The sequence below is a fragment of the Notamacropus eugenii genome, chromosome 3 (genome assembly GCF_028372415.1).
Source record: "Notamacropus eugenii isolate mMacEug1 chromosome 3, mMacEug1.pri_v2, whole genome shotgun sequence".
Classification (NCBI taxonomy): Eukaryota; Metazoa; Chordata; class Mammalia; order Diprotodontia; family Macropodidae; genus Notamacropus; species Notamacropus eugenii.
Window position 1 is genome coordinate 89,673,753 of NC_092874.1, and position 16,712 is coordinate 89,690,464.

The 16,712-nt window shown below is 46.0% G+C and overlaps 1 protein-coding gene across 3 annotated transcripts; it reads right to left on the reverse strand.

Moving 5' to 3' along the window:
• Window positions 1-5,359: 5,359 nt before the first annotated feature.
• Window positions 5,360-15,149, reverse strand: EN2 (engrailed homeobox 2). 3 transcript variants are annotated; one of them, XM_072652125.1, is made up of 5 exons: window positions 14,888-15,149; window positions 14,413-14,633; window positions 13,553-13,740; window positions 11,080-11,792; window positions 5,360-6,728 (listed from the first exon to the last, which is right to left on the reverse strand). In XM_072652125.1, the coding sequence occupies exons 4-5, from the start codon at window positions 11,789-11,791 to the stop codon at window positions 6,412-6,414; spliced, it is 1,029 nt and encodes a 342-aa protein (XP_072508226.1). In that variant the 5' UTR covers window position 11,792; window positions 13,553-13,740; window positions 14,413-14,633; window positions 14,888-15,149; the 3' UTR covers window positions 5,360-6,411. The 3 variants fall into 3 exon arrangements, with proteins under 3 accessions (XP_072508226.1, XP_072508225.1, XP_072508224.1); XM_072652124.1 differs by having other exon boundaries at window positions 13,553-13,923; XM_072652123.1 differs by lacking the exons at window positions 13,553-13,740; window positions 14,413-14,633; window positions 14,888-15,149 and adding an exon at window positions 12,439-12,991.
• Window positions 15,150-16,712: the final 1,563 nt, after the last annotated feature.

Here is a 16,712-nt window from a genome sequence, read left to right on the forward strand (position 1 = left end):
ACCGAAAGGGAAAGGTTGGGGGTTTGTAGAGTTGGAGCCCAAAGTTTTCGCCAGGTAAGAAAAACTAGACATCCTCCATTCAGGGACCAGAGACAGAGAAAGGGATAAGGGTACTTTTTGATTGGGGGAAGAACAGGTCCCTGTTCTTCTCCTCAACTGAAATGCCCTTTACCTTGGGGGCAGCAGGTGAGATGGAGAGAGAAAAACGGAGGCGAGGAGAGGCTCTTCTTACCTGTTGACCCGTATCACGCCAAATAGAGATACCCCTCCCTTGTGATCCCCAAATCTTTCTCCGAAAGTCTCCAGCCTAAATTGGGAGAGTTAGGATTCATTGGGCCCTGATGCAGCCTTGATGGGCACCGTCATCCAAATGCATAATGATGAGAATATTAAGAATAAAAACAATAATAATACCACTATCATTATCGGCTGCACGTGCAAGAGAAGGGAGTGCTGGAGTACCACGCTTGATTAAATCAAGTAATTACGAGTCAGTTTAATGAAATATTATTACATTTGTAGGGGATTTTGAAAGTGGTCTTTTTTTTTAAAGGGCTGGCAGAGTTGATGTAATGAAGTATTTGAGATTATTAATAAAAAATGATCTACATGAAACCTAACCCACCCAGTACACGCACACCACGTGTTTTCTTTCTCAGACCCTAAATTAAAACTAATTTCTTCCCCGGGCTATGAGTTCCTCCTGGCACAGACCAAAACCTTCAAAAACTCTGGCCTTCTTTTGCGCGGAAGGACTTCCCCAAACCTTTGGTCGCCCACCCCCCGATTTGCTGTTTCGTGGTCTAAAAAGAATTCCTCCTTCCAGCTAAGAGATGGGACAAAGGATGGGAGGGAAAAGTGCCCCTGTGTATGGCGGGGGAGGAAGAGGAGGAAAAAGGTGGGTGGTGTGGTTGCGTAAGGTTGTTTTCTTCTCTAGCCCAACGCAAATCTGCTTTTCAAAATTGAGCTGTGGTCCTTTGTCATCAGTTGCTATTAACCTTCCTCCGTTGAGCAGCTCAGACTCACAGGCGCGAGTTGCTGGCGGAGCCCAGACCATCCCAGGGGCGCTTTTGGGAGCTAGTTGGGCGGGGGAGTGAGTGTTGAGGTCGGATATTAAATCAGCGGGAGACAGAATTACTTTTTAGCAGAACCCGGGCGAGCGAAATACTCCTTAACCCCCACCCCTCCGCCCCCCTCCATCTCCGCCTCCCCCCGACTCAGATATGCATTACACCCTCAATGGCGAGCGCATTTGCATATATAGTGCCTGGATATTTGTTTTGTATGCTGTATGCCTGGGCACACCTGTGATATCCTGCGTTGGAGCTGCTATCGATTTGCACTTTTCCGTCAAGGAAAGAAAAAAAATACAGCCTGCCTTCATACTTACACACAGGCTCATCTAAGCGTCGCTTTATTTCTTTTTCTTTGGGAAAATAAAGCGCATCTGTTTCGGACCACGTTGGTAAAGTAGTAAGCTATCTTCATTCTGAGGCCCTGAATATCTCCAACTAGCTTTGTCAAAGCCCTGCTTACTGGTCTATCTCCCGTTGAGATGCAGTAGCAGCTAACACGTGGTTAGATGAGGCAGGGGGGAGCGGGGGCGGGGGGGGGGCGGAGGAGGAACGTGCTGAGGGACGGTGGGGGTGGGAGCTCGAGAACTAGGATAGGGACCAGTCAACAGCGCCTATCCATCTCTCCAGAGGAAGAGGCCTCCTGTTCAGCAACTGAGAGAACTTCGTCCTAAATCCTCTGCCATCCCTGCCGTCTGGCTGTTTGTACCACTATGCTGGGTGGAAGGCACACAGAGGGACGTCCTTGGGATCTCGGGATTGCCCGGTTCTTCTCCTAAATCAAGCGTCTCGCGGTTTTTGCGGAGTTAAAAGACCCGCGCAGCACGACGAATGTCTACACTCCCATGTGGTCAGTGACACTTACTGGCAAGCCTGGTGGCCCTAAAAGGTAGAAGGGCACTAGTTTTTTAATTCCTATGGAGGGTTAGAGACCCAGAAAAGCGAGTCCTTTAAAGCTCCAGAGGCAATGACGATAAATTCTTAAAAGCAGCTTTCATTTTACACTTATGCACTCACAACCTTTGGTAGGAGTTTTGTATGAAAACAGGAAAAAAAAAACTATTAGAGAGCCCCTCTTCTCGTACAGTATGCAATTTACTACTAGATTAAAGGAAAGGAAGATTAGCCAAAACAAAAGCAAAGGAGTAAATTGGATTTAAAAACCTAAAGAGGAAGCAGTTTGGGGTTTTCAACAGACAGGCTAGATCCAGGACCTTACTATCACTTCAAAAGAAAACTGGCTTTCCATTTGAAAATGTAGCTAGAACTGCCTTGTTTTTTTTTGGTGTGACTTTGCTTTCCACTGCTAGTTCAAATGGCTCGATTCACGCGGTTGTATTATATGTAGTAATTCCTATAGGTAACTGTAGTGTTGGTTCTTTAAAAGTCCAAAAGCTCCAATCCATTGCCTTGTTTAAAAAGATTTTTTTAAAGTCCCCAAACTTCCAGACCCTGTACCCCACAGCTCCCTAACCCGGGCCACTAGTCTTGAGACTGGACAGATTGGTGTAGACAACAGGTGTAATCCAGGCCTCCCTTGTTATCCTCGGGCCTCCAAGGAACCTCACAGTATCCCAGTTTGTCCCAGACGTGTTCCCAAAGGCCCTGAATACAAACCATGAGCAACTCTTTGGAAACCTAATTTCATCTAGTTTTCTTTCCCACACTACCAAATATTCATGTTCTCCACATACTCACACCTATCCCTACCCTCCACTTCCTACCTCTCCAGTCTCCCCTCCTATTTCTTCAGTATATCTCTCCCTATGCCTCATTTAAATCAATAAAACATTTTATCTAGTAACAGAGATGTAGAGTTTTAAGATTTGCAACATGTCATGCATGTATTTGCTTGCTTAATCTAACTACCAAAAGTCTGCATTTAAAAAATGTTTTCTTTTGCCTGTTTTGAAGTTCAATCTATCAACTATCAGCACCCCACATAGAACTGAACGCCCTGGGAAATCAATGCCTGAGCTTCCATCTGAAAGTAGAACTAGCTAAACAGCCTCATAGCTAGAGATCTGAGCACAAATCACCAAAACTTTGCCTTCGACAGCACGAGTTGTCCTTAACTCATTTAAATATATGTCTAAAGTTTTAAAGAAAAGTATGTTTGAGAGGGGCAAAGTCTGGATAACAAGAAACTGGACCTACAAAGAAGTATCTTCCTTTTCTGGGAATGTGGGTGGGGTGGTAGAAATGGGACAATGCACACTTCTCCCTTAGATGAACAGACTTCTTAGTACAAACAGCAACCAATGTTTTGTCTCTCAAAGTCCAAACCAAGAGGAAACATCATATTTTCCCTGAATTTTCCAGAGGTCTTTTTGAAGGTATCAGCCCTAAAAAGAAAAAATTCAACTCAACAACAAAAATGATTGTCTCTGTCCAGGCAGCAGCCTCTCTAGACATATAATAATTGGTTCGTAGGCACCTTTCCCCAAATGTCTAAAAAAATAAAATTCAAGCAAGATTCCTTTTGAAGCTGAAAAAGGAGACCTGTTGAGCTCTGTGGGATAAAACATCCTTTTTTTTAAATGCAATATCCTATTTTAAGCATTTCCTCCTGGTAAAGGAATGGGGATTTAAAATACTTTGACTGTTCTGTGTTCACATTTGAGGTGTCAAATGTCTTCCTTATTCAAGAAATTGATTAAACGTCTCACTGCAAAATTATCCACCCCTTACACTTCAATGGCACCAAAAGAAATCTATTTACACCTCCACATTGATCATCCAGGTCCCCCACTCAGCTCACAAGACTCAGAAATACACTTTAGAATGACTAAAGTCCTTCCACATGCCGCATTGTGTATTTTATAATAAAGTGTTTTTATTTAATGTTATCTTCAAGAATTTAAACACACAAAAATGCAGTGAGAATGTTCACAATCTTGATACCACAGTTGTAAATAGAAACATTCATTTTTCATAAGATTATAAATATTTGATACTGCAATTGTAAAATGCACATGTTTTATAAACTGAGAAAAAAAAAATCTTTGCTTCCTGCTAAAAAGGCATGTCATCTTGTCTCCTAAGCAGCAGATGATTATTCACAGAATTTTAAATTACAGTTTCTGTTTTATAGTTTCATTTTTTTCTTTTAAGGTTTATACTAATATGTACAACGTGTGTCTATTATAGCTGCGAAATAAAGAGGTTTAAGGCAAAGAGATCTAAGAGAACCCTCCATCATCAGGGATACAGCCCTGAATCATTGAACAACACACACACATACACACCCTCCCCTGTCTGGGTTCCACAGGTTGACATTTGGACACAATTCTTTCCCCTCGTACCAAACTGAAGACAGTGTCAAAATATACATATAATGTGTGTGTGTATATATAATATATTAAAAATTGATGGGATAGGGGATATATTTATTTATTACATTATATCACATCTTCAAATCAGAAGAAAATGTATGTTTTAGCTATTAGTGTCCCCCCCAAAAAAAGTGACAAGGAATGATTATTTACACTGACTTTACTTTCCTATAGATCTGTGGAGTACTACAGTTAAGTTCCCCTGAAAATCAAGACAGTTGCACTTTCCAAACTTTGGATTGACATCTATTTATATATGTATTTATGGCGGGGAAAATACACTCCATAGCAAAAGGAAGTCATTAGGATTTTGTTCGATTAAATTAAAATACTAACTACCTGTTCTGGAGCCTGTAAGGTGGAGAGGGCGATGTTTGTGTTTTGGGGCCCTGTGTGATAAGTTGAGAGCCTGTAAAGCCTGGCATAGGAATTCCAGGATCCCAAAGGCATCAGGGTTGGTCTTTTTAGCCCAGGGTGGAACAGCCAGGCCTTGGAGCTGGAAGAGGCAGGAAAAACTTGTGTGTGTGAAAGTGAGGAATGAGCCAGAAGAAAACTTCCATTCCAGAAGCTCCCTAGATCACCGGCCTTGGCTACCCCACATATCTACATACACACAGCCTAGAATCACTAACCATGAATTTATCGTTACTCCCAGAAAATAGACCCTGAACTCAGCAGATGGTGAGCAGAGCAGGGGGAAAAAAAATCTGATCTTCCAAACTCTATGGGAGCTAAGCTGGGGAACTAGCAGCTTGTGGGAAAGTGTGATGTGTGATATTAATGTGAGAGAGAGAAAGACAGATTCAGAGACGGCGAAAGAGAGAGATTGGAAGAGAGATGAGAAATGAGAGGTTGAGAGATGAGAAAACAGGCAAATAAAGACTAGGGCCTCAGAAAAAGGGGTGTGTGGAGAGGAGGGAACAAGAGAGAGTTGAGGAGGAGGGACAGAGAGAGAGAGAGAGAGAGAGAGAGAGAGAGAGAGAGAGAGAGAGAGAGAGAGAGAGAGAGAGAGAGAGAGAGAGAGAGAATCTACGTTGAATAGAGTGAAAGAAGGAAAAGGACGATGTAATTTTTTTTTCCTTCCTTTTTCCATTCCCTTAACTTCCCACTACATGGCCCCGGAAGTCGTGATGTTGACTATTCACACAAGACAAGACATCAGGACCTAGTCCAAACAGTCCTGAGAAAGGAAAATAGTGAAGGAAAGACCCCCAAGCGGCATCTCGGTGCACTCCCACCTTCTCACTTCTCTGTCTAATACCACTAGACCCTAGAGCCCACAAACCCCGGGGAAGGGGGGAGGGGGTTGAGGTCGGTGGGGGAAGGGGGCCGAACTGGAACAACCCAGACCGAAAGAAGGAGCAGTTAAGAACAAAGTTAGATAGGCTCCCCCTGCCCCAGGCGCTAGGGGGTGGGGCGGGGGACGAAGACTAGGTCCTAGAGAGTATCCTTTCCTGCTTTTGTCCCCCACCCCAAAAGCCAACACAAAGAAAGTGTAGAACTCATAGAACAAATAGGAGCTATTTATTCGGTTCACAGTTGTGTGAAATGCAGCAATAAAAATCTTTGGACTTCAGCAAGTTGTTTTAATCTTTTTTTCTTCTTTAGAATTAAAAAAAAAATAGTGTCTAATGTCCCTTCATGGAGCTTAGGGAATTTAAAAAAAGATGTAACCCTAAGCACCTCAAAAAAGTCATAAAGATAATATCTAAAATCCCATAAACACAAAAAAAACTCAAAAATACTTTATAATCAGATATTTCAGATTTTACAACACCTGTAAATTATATACATAGAATATTGCAGAATCATACCGAATACACAATATCTTCACTATTAATGCTGGTATAATCTTTTTACACTGGCCCTTTTTTTTTTTATTAAATTATTGCATTGTTTAACTTGGACTGAAAACTGGATTTCCCGGGTCCCTCTCCCTCCCCGCAGTCTCCTCTCCACCCCCCACGCCAGCCCCTTTCCCTCCCGCCCCCTTCTTCCTTCCGTTACTCGCTGTCCGACTTGCCATCTTTCGCCGTGGTCGAGTGGTTGTACAGTCCCTGCGCCATGAGATGCACAGCCAGCGTATTCTTGTTGCCCGTGGCCTTCTTGATCTTAGCCCGCTTGTTCTGAAACCAGATCTTGATCTGTGACTCGTTGAGGCTGAGCTCTTGAGCCAGGCTCTGCCTCCGCTGCTCGGTCAAGTACCTGTTTGTCTGAAATTCCGCTTTCAGTCTCTGCAGCTGTTCGGCAGTGAAGGCGGTCCGGGGCCGCTTGTCCTCTTTGTTCGGATTCTTCTTCTTTGGTTTTCGAGACCTGGGACCTGAAGAAGGGGTCCAGGGTGGCGGGGACGGGGAAGGGACGGGACGGAGGAGTAGGAAAAAGAGAGAGAGAAGCCGATGACCAAATATCCCCTACTGCTGAATAACTGAGGGGGTGTTGCCATTGAGAAAAGCGAAACAAAAGCAAGGCCCGAACAGCAATAGGCGAACTAGTCCCTTTGGGAATAAATTCGGAGAGATGAACTCTAGGGGTACGGCTTGGTTTTGTATGAGGACTGGGAAAGTGAAGAGACGGTGAGGGGAGAGGTGACTGCATGGAAAGGGAGTAATGATTGATTGGGGGGCAGAAGTGAGGAGTAGGGATTAAAGTTAGAGGAGGAGGGGGTCCCGAATGGAGGGGTCTTCAACTAAAAGTTACATTAGTGGAGAGTCGTGGAAGGAATCAAAGTCACACATACTCTTTCCTACCCTTTTCGGAAGATAAAAAGAGGAAAGGAGGGAGGAGAGATGGGGAGAGAGACAGAGACTGAGCCTGAGACAGAGACCGGTGGGAGCATGGGTAACTAAGAGAAGAAGGAGGTCTTAAGGGTAATGGGAGAGTGACTGCCCTGATGATCTCACAATCTCTTTGCAAGAGAAAAAGGGGTGGTGGATCCCCAGTGAAGGGAGTTATGGAAAAAAAGAGGACCCAGGGCATTTCCTACTTGTAACTAAATCCTCTTGCTTCCCCCAGGGAGGCAAAATCCGCTCAAGTTCACTGTTTCATTTAATGATCGGAGTAGGAGTGGACTCTGAAGTTTTCCAGGCCTAGACATCTGATAGTTCCATAGCAATTCCCTCTCAAGAGTCTCTCCAGGTCCTGGGGCACCTGACAGGGGTAAGGGTATGACACAGACCAGTTCCCAGCTCCCAGAACAGCCAAGTGTTCCCTCAGCCCTATTCCTTTTTCTCCATGACTCCCTCCTTCTTGCTGAAAAATGAGCTTCCTACAGGTGCTACCTTCTTGACTTCTCTCCTCTCAGCCCAGAATAAACACCTCACGCCTGAGACATTTGACAGTTCTGAAGGTGATCTACACGTGCTCACCACAGCCCAGTCTGCCCCCACCTTCTCCCTTTACTCTGGTGCCTTCAAACTTCTCAAGGTTGTGATTTAGTGATAATAGGATGCTTTGGAGGAGGGGGGGGTGTCATTTGTGCCTTTAAAAATCTTTGTGTAGGGCAACTTAACTGCAACTAAGGGGGGGGGGATATAAAGTTACACCCACGTACACACATTCTCTCAGAAAATGACATCAAGGGGAAGGAAAAGAAAAAAGAGTGGGAAGGAAGGGAAGGGGAAAGTAGGGAAGAGGAGAAGGGACTTCTTTTTTGATTGGTGACAAGTTGTCAAAATACTGGGCCAGATCTTGGATAAAAGAAAATAGATAAGGGTAGAAAAGAGACAGCCAGAAAATGAGTTTTTGGAGATAGTGTCCTTATGCTAGATTTTATAAATCTCAACATTTGCTTGTAAACTTCAGTGTATGACTATTCCCCTAGAGCTCGGTCAAGCAAGTTTTATGAAGCCAGAAGGAAAAAGGCTAGGGGGAAAAATCTAATTTCATTTTCAATAACCCAGGGAGAACCAGCATTCTCTCAACACTTTTCCCCTTCCACATCTTTTTCCTTCCCAACTTCTACCCCTTCACTGCCACAGGGACCCCATTACAAGGCCTTCAGTGAACTGTCTAGGACAGTGTACCTAATAATGAACCAGTTTTCACAAAGAATAAGGGCAAATTTTGACCTTGGGTGGAGCTCTCTTTTCCGGGAAATGGGAGGATGGGATGAACATAAGGGAAGGATAAATATTGGCATGGGAGAAGGAGACTGAGTAGACAGACATCAGAGGTCTCAGACTGTCTTGTATTTGGAAACTGGTATTTTTAACAACAAAATTAAACTGTATTTCTCTCTGGATCAAGTTAAAGGTGGGAAGGGAAGGGGAGGAGGAAGAGAGGAAGAAAGGATGGTGAGGACAGTTCTACTCTAACACCCTTAAATTTTCAAAATCAAATACACAAGAAAAGTGGGATGAGAACTGCTTTTGAGTTTGTCCTTGTTTTGCTAATTGTCTTCTCTTTCAGTTTCCCAGCCTAAGGTGGTAGTATCTGGATAGAGATACAACTCTCAGAAAGTCCATGTGAATGCAGTTTCTATAGTTTGGCGTTGAAGAGCAATTATCTTTCTGCCTTTCTATCTCCCCTCTTCATCTCCCTGTCCTCTTACACAAATCTCTCCTCAAAAGTTCCCTATGTAGGTACAGACATCCTCCCCCATAGCTATATGCATATTTTAAAAGAACAACAAAAGAAGCTCACCCCACCCCCAACCCTAACATCACATTGGGTCCCATTCTGAAATCTCCAAGTTCTCTCCACTCATGAAAAGTAATGAAGGAGCTAAGAAACAGATATTGGTCTCTCCTTAAAATGAAGGGTGGAGGGCTAACTGAGGGAGGAAACCCGGATAGAGATAAAAAGCAAACTCTTCCCTTGTCCAAGTCATATATATTGATATTAAGTACAAGCATTATTGTTTAGGTTTAAAAATGGAGGGTAGTTGTTAGTACTGAATTATCCTGGTGACAATTTCTTGTGGCTCTGTTGCTGAGTTGGAAAGGAAGAATCCTGATTTTTATTTCTTTCGTCTTGGCACAAAGCACAGGCGAGGAGGTTTCTCACCCTGGCCTGTGCCATTGTGAGGATATATGTTAATTAAATATTAACAAAGGAAGGGAGTCGAGAACAATGGAGTAAATTTCATTTCTGGCTGGCAATATTATTTTGCCCTAATTATTCATTTTTGGGGTGAGGGAACGGTTGTTGAAAAATTCTTTTCAAATGTTGCAAATTCGTTCTTAGATAAACTAATTCAGACCTTTCCCCCCAAAAGTCAATATATTTGTAGGGTACTAAGAGTTATCTACTACAACAGGGGACACATTATTATAAGTATAATTTTATTATGAATTTTATTTACAAATGGAAATGATTTCCTGTGGCTTTTCCCAGACTTGAAACTGTTTTTCAGATACTTAATGACTTCAAAGTTCCTATGGATTTTTTGAAGAAGGAAAACAAAAAGAGGTATTGACCATAGACCCTCAGAACTTCTCCCACTCTTCACACTTACACACATTTATCTTCCTCAATCCTGTTTCTCACTACTGTAAAACAGCAATGAAACCTTTTTGGATGGAAGGTTCTTTTATAAAGGATTTTAGAAGCTGTGAAAGAGTCCTAGATAGCCAGCCGCCTGCCCCCAGCCAACTCTCCCCTTTTCCAGTCTGAATGAAAGTTCTCCTTTCCCTTAACCGAAATCTGAGCCTATCCTTATCCCGGGGAGTGAAAATAAAAGATGATAAAAAGCAGAGAAAAGGACATCACTTCTGTCCCTAACCCTTGCACCCTTTCCTTCCACATCCCCCACAGGACCACTGGTCCCTGCTCTGTGTAGGCCTAAAGAAAAGAGTGCTTATATACAAAGGATTCCAACAGTTTTTTGGGGGGTATTTTTACCCCAACCAAACCACCCGATTATGGGATTCGGAAGAGGGGTGGAGGAAAAGGAATGCAGATTCTGGAGCTAGTCTGGGCTGATTTGGAAGAAGATGGAAAATGAGAGTAAGGGGATAGTTGCAAAAGAAGAATTCTTTCATCTGGGTCTCTTTCTTATTTTTCCATTTTCTCTTTTTCTGTTTATAAATGACAAGAAAAATGGCCCTCAAACAGATCTTCCCTGCTTGTTGGCCCAGGCTTCGGAGCCAATTTATACACTTCAAGGATGAGGTCTAGTGAAAGTGATTAGAAAAGGAAGGCCCCTTTCAGGACCTCTCCCCCTTCCTTTCCTACCCTCACCCCCAGTCTGTATTTACAGTCTCATCCTTTCCTTTCTCCTCCTCGCCACTCCCCGGAAAAGCCCGCCTGGGGATAAAACCTCGATCCACTCAACATTCATTTGCGGGTTAAGTTTTTCTCGCCTTCTCTTGCCTCTCTGGACTTCGCCTATAGTTTGCAATTTAGGTCGTGTGCGTGCTTTCACCACCACTCTCCCCTCCCCACAAGACAGGGATTTCGACCCTTTCCTACAGTTTCCACCCCCAAACTACCAATCGTTTTTCTGAAAGAACAGCTGCAAGAGACTGAGTTGGTGGCTCAGCCATTTGACTGGGATTAAAGGGAAAGGAAGGAAGGAAGGCAGCCTGGTGCAGGGCTGAGGGAAGGAAAAAGGGAACCAGATTAACGGTGAGGAGGGGCTGGGGAGAGGTGACGGATTTCAAATGTGCCAGATTGACATCTTGGGGCTCAAGGTAGCAAAAGTAGGATCGGAAAGGAAATGTCGTCTTTACCTGAAGAAGGCCTGTCCGAGTACCGGGTGCAGTAAACCCAGGCGGGCCAGAGCATGGGTTGATTGCCGGGGTTGGAGCTGGCTTGGGAGCTGTCCGAGTCCGAGCTCACCGACAGATCGCCGCCGCTCAAGCCCCGGGACTTGAGGGCTCCTTCCAGCGGTCCCCCGGGCTCTCCTCCCTTCTTGCCCCCGCCTCCGTGCAAGGAGAGCGCCTTGGAGCCGCCTTCGCCGTCCCCGGGAGAGCCTCCCCCGCCTCCGGGCAGCTGCCCGCCCGCTCCCGGCGCCGAGGTGGAGCTCCGGTGCTCCCGGTTGGAGAGGAGGAGCCGCTCCGGGCTGCCTCCGCTGCCCCCGCCACTTCCTCCTCCCCCCTCTCCTGCTCCTCCAGCATTTCCTCCTCCTCCTCCTCCTTCTTCTCCTCCTCCTCTTCCTCCCCCTCCGCTGCTGCAGCAGGTCCCGGCTTCCTTTCTTCGGCCGAACTCTGGCCGCAAGATGTTGTCGATGAAGAAGTTAGTAATCCGGTGCGGGTGCTGGTGGTTCCCGGGAGCCTGCAACACCACGGGCAGTATCAGAGCCCTCCTCCGGCCAGTGTCTCCGCCACTGGGGCTGCCCCCGCCGCCGCCCGACTCCTGCTCCTGCTGCTGCTGCTGCTGCCGGGGCTGCCTCTGGTCCTCGCTCGCCGCCGCTTCGCTGTGGCTCTGCTCATTCTCCTCCATGCTGTACACAACAATCCCAAAATGTTTCTCTCCGGGTTAAAAAAAAAAAAAAGCAACCCCCCCCCACCCCTCCCCCAAATCCCAACCCCTCCCCTTCGCACATCCAGCCCCACGCCCGCCCGCCTTCCTCCTGGTCCTCCAGCGTCTTGGGCGAAGGGTTCTGAAGCCGCCTCCGGCTGCTGCGGCCACTGCGGCGGGTCCTGTTGTGAAAGGAGCGGCTGGCTCCTCTCGGAGCGAAAGCCACGTTCACATTCACATCCAGAGAGTTGGTGTGGGGAGGGGGAAAAACGCCCACCCTCGGAGGCACCGATTCCGAAGAATCGGGCGCTGTGTATTTTTTTGTAAGCAACACCCCAACAGGCGCCCACAGCACCGTAACAATAGTCGGAGCCGTGTTCAGAGGCACCGATAATTCTTCCCCCCCACCCCCCTCTTTTAAAAAACCCTCCTTTCCTCTCTGTCTCTGTATCTCTTCCCTTTTTTCTTCCTCCTCGTCCTCCTTTCTGCTGCCGCGCTATCACTGCCGGTCAAGATTTTAATTCTGGACACCAACGCATCCTTTTCTCCCCAAGGCTTTCACCATTCCACTTTCCTGCCCACCTCCCAGCTCCCACCCACTCCACCCATCCCTACCCCCGCCCCCTTACCCCAGCTCCCGGTGAGAGCGCAGTCGCCTAAAAGGTGAGGGTCGGTCCGAGGGAAAGCCACCGCAGCTGCACGCACACACATGGAGGAGCGCGAGTCCACAGAGCCACGACAAGGTGCAATATTCCTCCCGCACGCGGCCCCCCCTGCTCGCGGACAGAGACGAGCGCCAGAAGCATGTGGAGAGTCTGCCGCCGCCTCGCTTTCCCCCCTTTGACTTCAATATTCCAAGTTGCACGGGCGAGGGGAAGGGGAAAGGGGGAGGGGGGCGGGTGGGTGTGGGGGATGGCTCCCCTGGTTCTCCCTGTCTCGGTCTTTCTCTGGGTGTCTCTTTATCTGGTGTGGGTGTAAATTTGGGAGCCACTTAACTGAACCTGAAATACTTTCACTCTGGATTTTTGTTCTTATTTTTAATAGAACCCCTCAAGTGACGTTGCAAGCCCGGTATCCTAGACACGTGCCTGCGGCCAATGGCAAAGCCGCCGCGTCCACACGTGACGCCGTGGCAGGCTGGTAAGTGACAGGAGAGAACGCGGCAGCAGCCTCCCCCTTTCCCTCAGTGTCCCCCTCTCACCACCCCTTCTCCTTCCCAATCTCCTCCTCCTGTCCCCGCCTTCCCTCCCTCTCCCTTAAAGCTGCAGTACCTTCTCCACTCAAGAGTGCATTAAAATGAGGATGGCCGGAAAGCGGTCCCCGAAACCAAGGATGGGCCCCAAGACTGCTGGTCTCTCTCTCTCTCTCCGTTTGGTTTATTTATCCCTTAAGCCCTATTCCGTTTATTGATAATTTAAAAAAAAAAGCAGAGCTCTATTAGGCATTTGTGTAACATATGATATAAGGATCTATTTTAAAATTTCCATATTGTTTACCGTGGGGGTGGGGGAGAAATCCCACAATTCCTTGCACAAAAATGCATAAATAATATTAAATGAGCTGCGGCGATACAAAGGGACTTTGGTGCGGCGGTCTTATTTGTTGGAACGGAGTGAAATTGTCACTTTTTTTTTCCTGCCCTAACCTCGGCTTCTTCCAGTTCTAAAATGCAAGGCAGACTCGAAGAATCTTTCCCCCTACCCCAACCCCTACCTTATATACTTATTGTAAGTATGAGCGTACGTATAGACGGTAGAATTCCACCTGGAGTTCTCTGATCTTCAAGAAACATGTATATAGAACAGGAGGAGACCGATGGAGGGCTGTGGGGCATGATTCGAGAAATAAAGTAGCTGTGGTTGGAAGGTAGGATCGTTCTTTTGGAAAGAGGGAACGCGCTTTTGGTCACTCGTCTCCGCCTCCAGGACAGTCTGAAGAGAGAATTCACAGGAAGACAACTGTCTCTAAAAGTTCAAGGTTGGGGAGGGGGGTTCTTTTCCTCTTCACCAAAAATCTGCTGAAGATCCACTAACCCCTTAGCTGTCCTCCCCAGTCTGGCCATTCAATTGCTTGTCTCTTGGCGTAAAATCCCGGAAACTATTTTGCTGAAGAGCCTGGTCAATTTAGAAAAGGAATTAAAAATCAAATGATATTGTAATGGAACGGGAGGAAACTCCTATGTAGTTTTATATTGTTTGCCTCCTTCCTCCTCTTTTCCCACCTTTCTTTATCCAAACTTTCTTCTCCCTTGGTGGTACCATCTGTCCCTAATAAGAATCTCTTTCCTGTTTCTCCATCCATATATTCTACTCCATTCACATGTTCTGTTCTCTTCTCTACCCCCCTTTTAAGCTTCCCCCCTTTTGCTTCCTCTTCTATTCCTCTTTTTTCTCCCTTCTCTCTCCTCCTAGGCCAGTCAGTCTCTGCTCTCCAAACCATTCGCCCAGCCAACCCATACCGAAAAAGAACTCCAGATGTACTTAGTCCAATTAATACTAATTTGAAAAGATTTTGTTACTCTTCAATTTTTGAAAGTCACAGAAATATTCATAAGGGGATATGAGGGTTTCTGGCTTTTAACACAGAGATACAAACACACTTACCATGTTCTGAGCGAAGACCGTAGTAGACCAGGAAGACTGTGCCAAATCAGCGATGCCAAACAAATAAAGGGATTCCTCTGGCACGGGAGTGGAGAAGAGCCCGAGGAGGCTGGCGGACGAGAAACTTGGAACTGTAAGAGCTGTAAGGAACGAAGGCCGAAGGAAGTGCAAAGATCCCTCTTGGTCTGAGCTAAGACTAGAAGGGCCAGAGGCTCCAGGAACTGTTGGGGGAAGAGGTTAAGGGTGTGCGTTGGGGGGCGGGGAGAGACAATGTAAAGACAGCACCAGACAGGCAAGATGAGCTTAGTGCCGCCTTTACCCTTAGCCAACTGTTTTTCCACGTGTGTGTGCAAAGGTGTATATCTTGCCAAACTTTGCCCTCCTGCTTTCATGTCTTCGACCCATCCTCTCCTCCCTCCACTCCCTCCCCCGAGCCCCCGTCCCAGTTCTCGTCCCTTCATCCCTTCCCCCCTACCCTCTGAGTTCCTGAAAGCCAAACAGACTAGAGCTGCGGGAGCTTCGGAGTGGACAAGATGCAACAGTTACAAAGGAAAATAAACAGGCAGCGGTAAAAGTGCTGAGACAAGGTGGCTGGGGGTGGGGGGAAGGAGATAGGAGGGAGGGGTGTGATGGAAGGGAGGAGGAATGGGAAGCCTCTCAGTCCAGGTTCTTCGGGCCCACTAGCAGCTGGGACTGGGACAGGCTGGTCGGCCCAGTCTGCGGAGCATCGCGGATGCTGGAGGAGGGCCAAAGTGACCTGTCCAGAGAGTATTCAAAGCTTCAGGACCCGGAATGAAAAGTTGGGAGAGGGTAAGGAATAGGCCCTGGACGCGCCTGCACCACCCCTTCACAAATGTAAGCACACAGATACCCACAATCCTGGGCACAAGCGCTTCCTTCTCTCCCTTTGAAGGGACCGAGACCAAATTCCATCCCTAAGCCACAACGCTTGCCCCAGTTTTCACCTCACACCCCCAGGTGACTCAGGAGATCAAACCTCAACCTGAGACTTATTTTTCAACAACTTTGATAATTTGCGTGTGGAAAGGAAAAGAATGTGAGAGGCCGAGCTTTCTTTACGGTGTTTTGGGAGAATTTTCTACACTCCCCAGGTAAATAACTACTCATTTGAGATAGGAAAGATTTAGGAATAACTTACAATTGTGTACATCTCGAAAACCAGCTCAGGTATTTCCGAGCCAAAAAGGTAGTTTTGCTCTAGCAAGCTACACAAGATTAATTTCTCCAACTGTCCCCTTGAAAAGCGATTAGTCTGTATACCAAGAAATATTTCATAATTACTTGGGAGCCTTTCCCTGTGACTACCCGTACCCTGTAATTAAACTTGTTCAAGGTGTTATAGTTCAAATATTTCCCTTACCAGCGGACCTAAATTATTGACTAAAACTTAAAACTACCTGAAAAACAGCTAACTTCTTTTAAGCTATACCACCCCATGTTAATAGTGGCCTTGGGCGGGGTGGCATTTTTTTTCCTGTGGAGGTAGCTTTATTTTGGGAAAAGAGAAGGTAAAAGCAGGAGTTGTGAGACATGGAAGGAGGGAATGGGGTAGTGGAAAGGGGAGAGAGAGAGAGAGAGAGAGAGAGAGAGAGATTCCTTAGGTCAAACAAGTGAATACATAATAACTGACATTGGGTGTCCCTTCTAATAGAAGTCCTGTCCTCCTAATTTACCTGACCTGGACAGTAGCTGAAGAAAACCAGATTGTCTGAGGCTGTCGAAAATATTTCCTTTTTAAAGTATAGAGCTAGTTAACTATTTTATAAATGCGTTTGTGACACACAGAGAAGTTCCATTAAGGGTGGGTACTTTGGAATTTCCTCATCTACCATCAGATCTAGAGGCTCTATCCCCTTTTAACCCACTTCAAGCTGCATTTTGAGGTTGCTTTGGTCTTGTTTAGAATGCACCAAAATATCAGTATTGCTGCTCCAGGGTTCCCTGGCACCTAGGAGATGTATGTGCTTCTGGACTTTTTTAGAATCTGATGAGATCATTTACAACGACATCCATAAATTCTGCATGCCTCTGCATAGAATTAGATATTATCATTTACCATAATTTCCCTCTGAATATAAAAGAAGGGGGCATTCTCATATCAAGTATATTTTCTTAGTCATGCCAGGAGGGCAGGAAACTAGACTAAAATACTCAAACACAGCACTTTCTTTTGCCTTTCCATTTCTATATTTGGAAGTTAGAAATCTGAGATGGGGAGAAAAATGAAACTTTAAAGTGAAGTATTAATAATAAAATATTGATATTCACAAAAATGAAAA